The 13602-nt window shown below is 44.0% G+C and overlaps 1 protein-coding gene across 2 annotated transcripts in view; it reads right to left on the bottom strand.

Moving 5' to 3' along the window:
- Nucleotides 1–2532: 2532 nt before the first annotated feature.
- The window catches only part of LOC146076386 (5-hydroxytryptamine receptor 7), a 46830-nt gene continuing 35760 nt past the window's right edge, over nucleotides 2533–13602 (bottom strand). For both annotated transcript variants that reach the window (XM_083185950.1, XM_083185961.1), the window contains one exon: nucleotides 2533–3924. In XM_083185950.1, coding sequence (XP_083042076.1) covers nucleotides 3153–3924 — 772 coding nt within the window. In that variant the 3' untranslated portion in view covers nucleotides 2533–3152. The remainder of the gene's footprint in view (nucleotides 3925–13602) is intronic.

Raw genomic sequence — 13602 nt, 5'->3', positions numbered from 1 at the left:
GCCAGTAGAACCAGTGCAAGGTCCACTCATGTGTCCACTCAGATGTACCCCACATATATGAGATATACCATTTTAATACCAGTGGAGCATGTACAGTACCTGTGCAACCACTAGCTATTGGAACTTGACCTCTTGGAAGGCCAGGCAATCTTAATGTGCAGTACAGGCTTACTGGGCAGGTACCAAGGTCTTCACAGTTCTAGGAGCCTTTATGCAGGGACAAGTTGGCCGGATGGCATCGGCTTCAACCCAAATATCAACCCCCACTACCCACCCCCAGGCTGGTGTCTCCTGGGCTTCTTGGAAGACAATCAGAATGTGATGGTAGCATTCCCTGGCCGCAGTGAGACAGTGAACGATTGTTATCATGCTGATTGGTGGATTCTTGGAGCTAGGACCTTGTTAAATAGAATGTACACCAACTGCCTACTGCTCATTTCTGGAAGCAGTTTATCAAATAATACAAAATTCACCAGAATTATGTAAAAAAACATAATTGATGAAAAATCTACTAAACTTGATCATGTCAAAAAAAAAAGCTTTAACGTGTTTGAGAGGATTTATACAAATTGATGTGAATGTGCAATATTAACGCTAAACAGTTCAACTCTATAAAGGCAAACTTAAAATAGTTGTGAACTGTCTTGAATCACCAATTTGAATCGAGGCCAGTTGGTGACTGCGTTGGCTATTGACCCTGGGAACTCCAGCTGAATTTCACCGGTAATAGAGAGCCCTCATATGGGTGTCCATTTGTGTGACGAGGCTTTGTTTTAAAACAGTTTAGCTAAACTTTTTATTTATTTATTTGGAACCCCAATAATTAATGTACCAATGATTTGGAACCCAAAAATGACCGTTAATAAAAGAATGTGTTCCACAGCCATATTTTAGGACTAACTGAGGCAGGAAAATATGAGAAACTTGACTTTTCGGGGGAAATTTACTAAAGGAAATGTGTAAAAAATAGGTGTATTTGTATCCAGAAATACGCTTATTTTTGACATTTACTATCCCGAAAATACGGCAATTCGTATTCGTATTGATAGCACATCAATACGAATACGAATTGCCGTATTTTCGGGATAGTAAATGTCAAAAATAAGTGTATTTCTGGATACAAATACACCTATTTTTACACCTATTTTTTACAAATTTCCTTTAGTAAATTTCCCCCTTCATGTAAGTCTGCTCCTGGGATAACAGGTAAGAAAAATAACAATAATAAAATACATACAGTGTAAGCATTTGATTGATCGGGAGATATTGCACCAAAAACCTGTCACGGTTGCATGGTATTTCAGCACAGTGGGACATGACTAGGTAGCCACCCCTCATCTATTGTCACATTGGACGGTGTTAGACAACATTAGGACTGTCAAAACAAATTGGTAAAATGTCGAATCTGATGGAAAGACCCCTATTTTTTTTTTTTTTATGGCAACGTTATAATATGCTTGTATAACATTGAAGAATTAAAATATCTGTATAATTTTGATTTACAAAATGTATTTTTACTGCATGATTTCCCATTGCATATTTGAGACATTGACAATACTGTGTAGCTCTGAGATGTAAAACGCGTTGGTTTTAAGCAACAGCTTCAACTGTTCAAACTGTTACCCTGCAGGTATTTGTCTTTCAATTGCTGCTCTTCTAAAGAAACAAAGTACTTGACTCGTACATGTTCTGTACACTACTCCACAAAATAATAGACATTGGTACCATGCAGCCATTTTTAAACAACAAAATTTTCATATAATTAAATATGACATTAAAAATAACTGTTTTAGTTTTTTTATTTTTGTATTAGAAAACTAAATGTTCTGTTTTTGTTCTGATGCAAATTTAGTAGATGGTTACTTTTGTCTGGATGTTGCAATGTAGCAGCCTAATATAGGCAGAACACCAGAAAAAAATCCAAATTCAAAGCTTAAAAAATGTTTCTAATTTATATCTTAAATATATCTTTAGAAAAAGAATCTCTATTCTTTAATATTAAATATAATATGTAATCGAATTAAATGTATATTAAATATATATAAAAAAAAAAAAGATTATCTATTTTTTGACATTACATATAATTAAATATTTATTACATTTATATATATATATATATATATAAATAGATTATACATTCTTTAATATTATATTTAATATATCACTTAATTTAAATATATACTAAATATATATTTTCAAATGTCTTCATATATATATATATATATATATATATATATATATATATATATATATATATATATATTAATTATGACATTTTCTGATCCTTTTCATGGAATTTTTTTTTTTATATTCATCAAACCACACATTTGAAACTATGTTTATGTTGCATGAGCAGGCAAAGATTTTCTTTATTTAGCTTATTTAAACAGACAGACAGATGGTCATATGTAACAAATGCTTCTTACCTAAGGCGAAATACATTTGAAAAAATAAATAAATAAAAAAGTCCACCAATGTCAGTTTTTGGTGGTTGGATAATTTTCTGGTTTAAAACAGAAATGGAAACACAGGAAGAATGTTATATTTAATTCGAACAATGACATTACATTGTCACTATTTACATTACTGTGTGTTCCTTAATACCACAAAAACATACAAAAAACACAAAGCTGTAACACTTTCTCATTTTGTTCCAATTCGATACAAGTGGTAATTTTTCTTTAAATGACTCATACTACAAGTGTTAATACATGCCAAACTATTGCAATAATATTGTAATAAATTATCACAATTTGGTGAAGTTTGTCTGGTAGAAGCTTTGGAGTTGTGTAATAGTTCCTCTTATGTAAACTTTTGAAATTAAGAGCTAGTGGAAAAAACACATTCAGTAATAGTCTGTTCATATTACATATTGGTTTTGTTTACTTACAATAAAATTGTGTCTGTATTTCCATAACAAAGTCCATGAAAGCAGTTAGTAGTAGTGCCACGTATTTATGTCTACTGCATGAGAAATCCCACGGATATTTACAACTCAATGACTGCAATAAATAGATTGGATAAACAAAACACAATTCACGATAAAGCATGGTCTCTTAGAATAGGCACTGGATAGTGTGTATTTCAGAGGCTTCTTTTAAAAGTTATGAAGTTGAAGCCAAAGTCCAAGACACACAACCAAAAGCAGAAGGTTACAAGATGCCCTCATGTCTCTCTGTAACCTTTAATGCTTCATGCATGCTAGCCGCCGAAAGTCTTCTATTGATATTTGTGTACTTACACCTCAACAAATTCCAAAACGTAGTTCTTAAATCCCGGTTGAAGAAGGCATAGATTAATGGATTGATGAGCGAGTTGGTGTAGCCCAACCACAGAAGTGTCCTCTCCAGTCTAAGTGGCATGCAGCTACACATTATGCCACAAATGAAAGGCCGGGCTGTGGACAACAAGAAGAAGGGTAGCCAACAAAAGGTGAAGGCGCCAACTATTATCCCAAGGGTCCTTGCGGCTTTTTGTTCTCGTTTGAAAATGGAGATGTTCTTCCTGTCTTGACGTATGAGCTTAGACAACGTGGCAAACTCTTCTACTGCCTTGTTCTTTTTGGAGCTCTTTTTAGGAACAATTTTCTCCTCTAAGCAATATATCCCTTCTTGCTCAATGAGTCTTGGGATGTTAACAAATTTATGCTTCTCTGCACTAATTTTAGCCGCTATAAAGATTCTCTGATACATTATAAGCATGACGGTCATCGGAATGTAGAAGGCAACTGCAGTTGAGTAGACCGTGTAGCCAAAGTCTTGACTTATGAGACACATCCTCTCCACAGTGACGTTCTGAGCCCACCCGAACAGCGGCGGGAGGGTAATGGAGGCAGAGAGTAGCCAAACAATGAACACCATCTTGGCCATGAGCTTGCCATTCTGTCGTGCCGGATATGTCAATGGGCGTGTTATTCCGAGATACCTGCAGAAACAAAATAAATTTACATATATAAACATTTAATGATACACGCAGAACAATCTACTGATTTCATCTCTTCATTAGACTTGACGGTCCAAAATATTAGGAGACTTTCTTTAAATGTATCGATTGGTGGTCACAAGAGAAGAGCTTACATTTTTTAATCAGTAGATACTATAAATGAAACACATACAGAGACTTGCAAAGGAGCCCAACCCAACAATGTCATCGCATAAACAGGCTGCTACCCACACATGTGTGCCAACTATTGCCACGGGGGCTTCCTGAAGATCCCTCTTCTGATAACTTATGCATTATGAAGCGCATAAGCTACAGCGGCTAAAGCCATCTGCTTTGAATTCTTGAGCTTGGTAAATCTGTTAGCCTAGCGGCCCCCCGTAGAAACCAATGGGTGGGGCTGCTTTTGCTGTCAGAGATGGAGGGACCACAGCAGATAACTTAAAACGTTCAAAGTGAGCACCTCAGTCCTCGCACATTCAGATGCACATCTGTATACCAGGGAAGGGCTTATCGGCAAGCAGACACGAACACCACTGTGTGCATCACAGAACCAATCACATTGTGTCAATGGAGGACCATACAGTATGTATATTGGATGGTCCATCACTGGCCTTGAGTCTCTTCTTATAGAACAACATCATCAGAGTTTGTCAACGGGTGAACTCAATGGACTTTTGTGACCACTACTAAATATGCAGCTAAATGCACATTATATATATACAAGCTACTGCAAAAATAACACAGAAAGGAACAGTAGGAGCAGGCAGGTAGGTGGGTTACTGTAATAAGGTGAGTCCGGGAACATCTTGTAATGGATATTGGTTAAAAAAAAAAAGTGCAAAAACCTAGAGGAATCAGGCAGCTGAATCCAGGAAACAGAACATAGACCAGATCGGAGGAACAGACTGGAGCTGTGATTCATCATGATGCAGGAGAACACACAGAGACTACAGGCATGGGCAGACTGCACCGTCTCAGCAGACAACAATGGAACACCCTGCTGCAATCATCCCAGATACAGTAGGTGCTGAACAGGTGCATGGAGCGATGGAGCTGTCCACCCGCTTCTGGTGCTGAAATGACACCCAGGCCATGACCATCAGCTAATGGAGATGTATGTGCATTGTTCTGTATCTCGTCCTCCCTTCATGACACATAAAGGAAGTGTTACTGCAATGTAACAATTGAAAACTAAGGCGCACAGATACCAGTTCTAGAGACACAATTACCAGATGAGAGCTGTAATTATAGAACTAAAGCAATATATATGTAAATATATGTTAATTTAAGTGTAATATGGCGAAACAAAAAAGGTAATCTAGAACTCTTCATGCACGCAATGGTGGAAATACCCCGGGTGCAGAGAAGGTGTCTATGATGGTCTCGGGCAGCCCTACAGGACACAGAAATGTGTCCTTATATGCCTAACGTTTTTATGCCATATGGCGTGAGACGAGTGGCGCAATTCCCGTGCTGAACGGTTTACTTCTATTTTGTTACTTTTGAATGTAAGAATCTTATTCAGTATTAGTTGTGTTTTGCTAAAACTCACAAACGGTTTGCTATCGTATGCTGGAGGGAGCCAAGCACAATGGAATTGTGATCAAATCGCAGAAGCAGGCTCTAAGGGTAGACCCCCCTGAAGGCGCAGCATTGCTACTTACACAGGTGGACTTGCTACAGGCTGATTTCCCTATTTTCACCTGCACTTTGCACTCACATTGCACCCTAAGGGGCATATTTATTACAAGATGTTGTCTGCCCTCAAGTATTTAGAATATTTACAACCACATATTGTGGCAATATTGATTGTGTTTTCCCTGGAATGCACCAATTTTAATTGCTGGGACAAGCGTTCCAGTAAGAGCCCGTCCCGACGATCAGGAAGTAAATTCAATGCATCTGCCCCGGCCCAGCCCACCAATGATCTACGGTGAATTTACTTCTACCTACTGTATGAACCTCCTCTTGGCTACTGGCCTGCATGGGTGTGGTATGACTGCCCGACAATCGGGATCCCAATGGTCAGTACACCGAGATCGAAATCCCAACATGCCGGTGCTCCGACAGGGGGGGCGAGCGCAAAGAAGCCCCTTGCGTGCTCCCTGCTCTCGCCACGCTGCAGGCTCGGTGGCTCTCTTCACTCGCCACAGGTTCTATTCTCCCTCTATGGGGGTCGTGGACCCCCACAAGGGAGAATAGCCCCTGTCAGTCAGGATCCCCCCTGTCGGAGCACCGGCAGCCAGGATTCCGATTCCGGTATACTAACTATCGGAATATTGATTGTCGGGCAGGCACCCAGCCTGCATGAACTTCCAGCTGCACGTGGTACCCGTATATATCAAGGATCATGTAAATATATGAAGGAGGGACCTTAGTAGAAATCTATTTCCGACAAAGGCTGTGCAACCCCATACAATTCTATGGGGGCTGTGATGTTGTCAGATTTACCAAGCATTAACTCCAATAGTAAATCTAGTGTTCATTCTAGCACCCGCTATCTTTGAAAACCCATGCTGTTTCTCTTTCCTGCCTGGGGTGTCGCTGTCTGCTGTAGTGCTTCTAGCACAGTGTGGTCTGTATATGCAAAGTAAATCTAAGTAAATGCTAAGTAAATCATATGCTTACGTCGCCAGAATAAATGTCTGGAATGGAGCAGAATGGGGCTAGTGGGGAACATGTTAAAAAAAATCATGTCAACCTTTTCATATGTCAAACCTTCTAGAAGGTGCTAAATAAATTTGAAGTACAATATGATTGGTTGCTATGGGAAACATCCCATCCAATCTGTGAATAACTGTTCTGCAACTTGTTATTTTTTTCCTTCCGCGTAGCATAGTCTTAAAGCGCCGCGCAATATTTCCCCATAACTTCTGGCAGCTCCTCCAACTTGCTTATCTAGAACGTCACATTTGTTAAACAAGATTATAACATTTTAACTCATGCCAAACACAAAGTGATATTGCAGCTGATCTGTGCCAGCTGGCCCGGTGCTGACATGTGTGTGGGTGGGAAATAATGGGCACGATTGAGAATGATCCCAAAAAAGATCTGATAAATGTTCAACTCAATCAATAAAAACCAGCGATGACTGTGCTGGGAACAGCAGTCTGTATTTACATAAATAGACACGTTTTAGAATACGTATGTCTAGTAAATATTCATTATTAACCAAAATAATATATATATATGAAAATAGTAAATCCCCCCCCCCCCAAAAAAAATGTTTATCACACCAACAAGTATCACATAATTCTTCAAGTACCAGTCAGAATATATGGGGGGTGATTCTGCAAAAGCAAACTCCTTCTTTAATGGACAAAACCATGCTGCACAGCAGGTGGGGCAGATTTAACGTGTGCAGAGAGAGTTAGATTTGGGTGAAGTGTTCAAACTGAAATCTAAATTGCTGTGTAGGAATAAAGCAGACAGTATTTACCTTGCACAGAAACAAAATAACCCACCCAAATATAACTCTCTGCACATGTTACATCTGCCCCACCTGTAGTGCAGCATGGTTGTGTCCATTAAAGAAGGAGTTTGCTTTTGGAAGCCAACCAGAATCACCCTCCAATGTGTGTTTGATAATGAAACAATCACATAAGATACATTTTGTCCCATCTGTTATAAATCTCATGGATGATATGCCCGTATCTGTCTAATCATTGGCTCGGTCCCAGCGTATTCGCTCCGGGGACTGATCGTGTGGCTCTGTGGTTTTAGACGTATTCGCACGGATGCAAATAGATGTGTAGCGGACGTTACAAAGCCATTCGCATAATACACATTAAAGCCCAAGGCAGGCTTTCACTCTAGCGTGTCATCTTCACTGAACGATGCCTGTGCAATCAGGTCTGAATCGGTCCCCAGTGGAGCTGACACTCTATATTCCCTATTACATGCACACACAGACACACCAGATTCATTGTTTTCTGGTCAGTAGCCAATAAACCTACCAGTATATTTTTGGATTGTAAGGGAACCCGGAGAACCCAAAGGACACCCACGCAAGCACTGGGAGAATATCAAAACAGTGGTTCCCAAATTCAGTCCTCAAGAACCCCTCAAGAAGTCACATTTTCCAGGTCACACGACAGGTGCGCTGTGTTACACCAACTGTCGCAGTTTAAAAATCCACAGGGAGCCTGGAAAACAAGAACCGTGTGGGGTCCTTAAGGACCAAGTTTGGGAACACATCCTCAACCTCCTCTCAATAAAACACATGGTTCCTGCCATCACACACTCTTGCCTGCAACCATTTCACTTCCACCCACAGATGAACCGCATATAGATCAATATACAGATGGAGCCACACCATCCCGCCTCTGCGTGCCGATCGCCGAGAATGGGACGCCCGTGCATGTGATCTCTTCCCCTCTCTGTCGCACGCCAACATACCATCACCTGCATCCTCTACTTTAACATTTGCCATCTAACCAAGTTTGCTCACACCAGGAGAAATCTCAGTTTGGAGCATGAGGCCCACATCCTAATCAAACCTCAAAAGCAGCCCTTAAACAAGTGTCTCCGAATCCCCCGCCCATGCCCTTAGCGACGGCACATAAACGAAACACGCTGCAAACCAAAACTCTCACAACATAGAATGTCATCGTAAAAACTTCCATACGTAACAACCAAAACGATCTCAACTTGCTACCAAATCTTAATTTGAGTATCCATCCCTCTAGCCAAATGTCCACCTGTCTTCGTGCCAAAGACTACCCTGCTCACTTCATCCATACTTTGTCTTTCTGCCCATGTGTAAGGACGTGGTAGGGTGCATGTTCTGCCTACAACTGCTGTCTGCAGCACATGTGCAGTTTGCAGATATCCACAGCAGAGGCAGAACTACCATTGGTGCAGAAGATGCAGTGCACCGGTGGCCTCTGGGTAGTAAGGGGCCCACTGCTGTCCCTCTCACCCTCTTCCTGTCACCCACTGTTTTTCCCTGTCATACTCTGCCTCTCCCTGTCACCCACTGCTGCGTTCCATATTGTGAAAGTGGTCGGGTGGGAGAGGGTTGTCCAAATGATATTTTGTGCACCTCTGCTCACCCCTCACAAGTTCTGTCACTGATCTTCAGGATACAGTATGTCCACAGTTGGACTTCCATCTGCTTCAGAGACAGTTCTAAAGTCTCTGGGGTACATGTACTAAGATGGGCGTTCTGTTTCACATGGGGTGTTGCATTGGGCTACTTATTTATTTAGCACATTGTAGAAGATAATAGATAGCATATCATTGGTTGCCCATCCTTTCTGAAATAGAACTCCCTTCTTTGCACATTTTCCCTTTCTGCCTTCCACTACCTGCCCCAACAATCTACTTCTCATAAAAGTCTTTGGTGGCTTAGTAGACCAGTCTCACAAAGCCAGAATCACCTGATGAGACAGTTTGCTTTCTGGCACCTCTGAACAATGCTGCAGATCAAGGCATTTTACCTCAGGGGCGGGTCCATGATGATACAGTTCCCAGCACCATCTCAATGCACCTCCCACAAGGATATCCCCTCTGGGGGAAAAAGGGACAAGTACTTTATGATTTAAAGGCAAAAGCTTTTTTTTTCTCATTGTAGGAGTTTATATTTATTTTATGCCACTGTCGCATTAACTACATATCTTTATTACTGTCACCATAACAACCTTTATACAGTAGATGTTAAATAATGATAAGAAAAGTTTTCTGAATTGGCAAGAAGATACAAATCTGTCACTATAAATACATGGAACTAGGTGATTCATTGCGCCCTACGGGCGCTCTTCACACCGTCGTAAGGGGCTGCGCCCCCTTAATTTGTGAACGTTTGTATATGAGAAATATGGTTAGAATTGTATGAAAGATGCCCTGTATTGCAACTTAGGTGTCCGCGAATCGCGGGAGGGGGGGTCGCGGAGGGTGCCGCGAGTTGCAGGAGGGGGGGTCGCGGGGGGTGCCGCGAATTGCAGGAGGGGGGGTTGTGGGGGGGTGGATGCTGCGAATCGCGGGAGGGGAGGGATTGCAGAGAATCGCGGGAGGAAGGTCGCGGGGTGGGTTGCCGCAAATCGCGGGAGGGGGGTTACGGGGGCGGGGGTTGCGGCGAATCATGGTAGGGGGGGTCGCGGGGGGTGTGCCGTGAATCACGGGAGGGGGGGTCACGGGGTGGGGTGCCGAGAATCGCGGGGGGGTGTGTGTGTGCCGTGAATCGCGGGAGTGGGGGTTGCGGGGGGGGTGGGGGGTGTGACGCGAATCGCCACAAGAAAAAATCAACACAGAAAGGTCAACACATGTTAATGTTGACATAAGTGTGGCACTTCATTGGTGTCCATGTCGACACATGAGAATGAATATGAAAACATTCAAAAAATGAAAAAAAAAACTTCAAAAACTCATGTCAACCTTTTTCATTGTCGACCATAGCCATGTCAGTGTTTTCCATGTGCAATTTAATTCTGGAGCTGCCGCGAATCGCGGGGGGGTGCCGCGAATTGCGGGAGGGGGGGTCGCGTTGGTGGGTGCCGCGAATCGCGGGAGGGGGGGGTTACGGGGCGGGGGTTGCGGCGAATCATGGGAGGGGGGGTCGCGGGGGTGTGCCGTGAATCACAGGAGGGGGGGTCACGGGGTGGGGTGCCGAGAATCGCGGGGGAGGTGTGTGTGTGTGTGCCGTGAATCGCGGGGTGGGGGGTGGGGGGTGACGCAAATCGCCACAAGAAAAAATCAACACAGAAAGGTCAACACATGTAAATGTTGACATAAGTGTGGCACTTCATTGGTGTCCATGTCGACACATGAGAATGAATATGAAAATATTCAAAAAATGAAAAAAAAAAAACGTCAAAAACTCATGTCAACCTTTTTCATTGTCGACCATAGCCATGTCAGTGTTTTCCATGTGCAATTTAATTCTGGAGCTGCCGCGAATCACGGGGGGTGCCGCGAACTGCGGGAGGGCGGGGTTCACAGGGGTTCCGGTGGGGGGTTGCCGCGACTTGCGGGAGGTGTGGGGTCACGGGTGGTGCCACGAATCGCGGGAGGGGGGGTTGCGGGGGGTGTGACGCGAATTGCCACAAGAAAAAATCAACACAGAAAGGTCAACACATGTAAATGTTGACATAAGTGTGCCACTTCATTGGTGTCCATGTTGACACATGACAATGAATATGAAAACATTCAAAAAATGAAATAAATCTTCAAAAACTCATGTCAACCTTTTTCATTGTCGACCATAGCCGTGCCAGTGTTTTGCATGTGCCATTTAATCCTGGGGCTGCCGCGAATCGCGGGGGGTGCCGCAATTTGCGGGAGGGGGGGGGTTGCGGGGGGTGGGTGCCGCGATTCGCGGGAGAGCGGGGTTCATGGGGGTTCCGGTGGGGGGTTGCCGCGAATTGCGGGAGGGGGGGGGGTCGCGGTGCCGCAAATCGCCGGAGGGGGGGTTGCGGGGGTTGTGACGCGAATCGCCACAAGAAAAAAATCAACACAGAAAGGTCAACACATGTAAATGTTGACATAAGTGTGGCACTTCATTGGTGTCCATGTCGACACATGAGAATGAATATGAAAATATTCAAAAAATGAAAAAAAAAATTCAAAAACTCATGTCAACCTTTTTCATTGTCGACCATAGCCATGTCAGTGTTTTCCATGTGCAATTTAATTCTGGAGCTGCCGCGAATCACGGGGGGGTGCCGCGAATTGCGGGAGGGGGGGTCGCGGGGGTGGGTGCCGCGAATCGCGGGAGGGCGGGGTTCACAGGGGTTCCGGTGGGGGGTTGCCGCGAATTGCGGGAGGTGGGGGGTCACGGGGGGTGCCGCGAATCGCGGGAGGGGGGGTTGCGGGGGGTGTGACGCGAATCGCCACAAGAAAAAATCAACACAGAAAGGTCAACACATGTAAATGTTGACATAAGTGTGCCACTCCATTGGTGTCCATGTCGACACATGACAATGAATATGAAAAAATTAAAAAAATTAAAAATAAATCTTCAAAAACTCATGTCAACCTTTTTCATTGTCGACCATAGCCATGTCAGTGTTTTGCATGTGCCATTTAATCCTGGGGCTGCTGCGAATTGCGCGGGGGGGGGGTGCCGTGAATCGCGGGAGGGGGGTCGCAGGGGGGGTGCCGCCAATCGTGCAAGGGGGGGTCGCGGGGGGTTCTTTTTGCCGCGAATCGCGGGAGGGAGGTCGCGGGGGGGTGTTTTTTCCGCGAATCGGGGGGGGGGGGTGTCACGGGGGAGGGTTTGCCGCGATTCGCGGGAGGGGGGGTCGCGGGGTGGTGGTTATGCCGCGAATTGCGGGAGGGGTCGTGGGGGGGTTCTTTTTGCAGCGAATCGCGGGAGGGGGGGTCGCGGGGGTGTTTTTGCTGCGAATCGCGGTAGGGGGGGTCGCGGGGGAGCGTGTGTTTTTGCCGCGAATCGCGGGAGGGGGGGTGGGCGCGGGGGGGGGGGGAGGTTTTGCCGCAAATCACGGGAGGGGGGCGCTCACCTGGTGGCTGTGGAGTAGTAGTGCTGGGCAACATGGGAAGGCAGTGGGTGTCTGGCACTGTCTGTGGGCTCACTGGGCTGGTTCTCTGGCACATACCTCCCAACATGACCCTCTCCAGGAGGGACACAATGCTCTGTTTCTAGACTTCCCCTTAATGTATGATTGCCATCACCTGTTTTAAACAGGTTAATTTCTCAGAAAGGTGTTCAGCACAGATGAAGGCAATCACACATTAAGAGGAAAGTCCAGGAACAGAGCGTTATAGACACAGACACCCACTTTGAGTGACAGATGTAGCCAAATATATAGGAGATGAAGTAATATTTGGAAGTATGCCTGCAGAACTTTGGAGATATGTTTTCTGATACAACAACATTTATGGGTGAATTCAATTGTTTTGGGTGCAGTGATAATTAATGGATACTCAAAGGCTTAATTCAATTGTTCTTGGTGCATTTTAGCCACATATACAGTGTATCTAAAGCCCTGGGCAGGGCACCCAACACCTGTTTGGGCACCCAGCCATAGTCTTTTGGCACATTTCTTATCGCCACCTCTGTAGGCTGCAAGAAGTAATGTCTCACTCATCAAATAAAATACAGTATTTGTAAAATGCCTTATTTGGCGTATACCAACTTTAGCACCATCAGTGAAATAATTAAAATAATACAATATCATACCAGTTAGGGGCCCTCCTCCCTCCAACTGTCCATAGTGATATATTTTTGCGACTGATTGCAGATGGCATCGATAGAGTACCCTGGCACGTGGATAGTATATCAATAAATGTTCAGCTGCGTGAACATCGGCATCGCGCACAAATCTGAATCAGGATCCAGGTCTTTCGGAAGTAGCCTAATCCCTGTGTCACATTTACAGGAACCTCACTGCCCACTTTATTTAAAAAAAATTTTTTTATCCTATCAAAGAACATCAAATGGATTTTGGGAGTGTGGGTCTTGTGATTTCATGATCACGCAATGCTCCTCTGGGAACATTTTTTGGCCAGGATATCTTTATGGGGACCCCTCGGGTCTGCTGGGCCCTAGGCAGGCGCTAAGGTTGCCTTGTAGAAAATCCACCTCTGCCATATGTCATAAGACCATAAGATGAGAGGACATACAGTACATGGCATTGCATCTAGAACCCAAGAGCCATCAAACTTAAAGCCCCCATACATTGCAGAGACAGCAGTTTGGAC

The sequence above is a fragment of the Crinia signifera genome, chromosome 1 (assembly GCF_055691185.1).
Source record: "Crinia signifera chromosome 1, ASM5569118v1, whole genome shotgun sequence".
In the NCBI taxonomy this organism is placed as follows: domain Eukaryota; kingdom Metazoa; phylum Chordata; class Amphibia; order Anura; family Myobatrachidae; genus Crinia; species Crinia signifera.
Note: the sequence above shows the minus strand (reverse complement) of the source record. Positions and strands in the feature narration are given on the sequence as shown.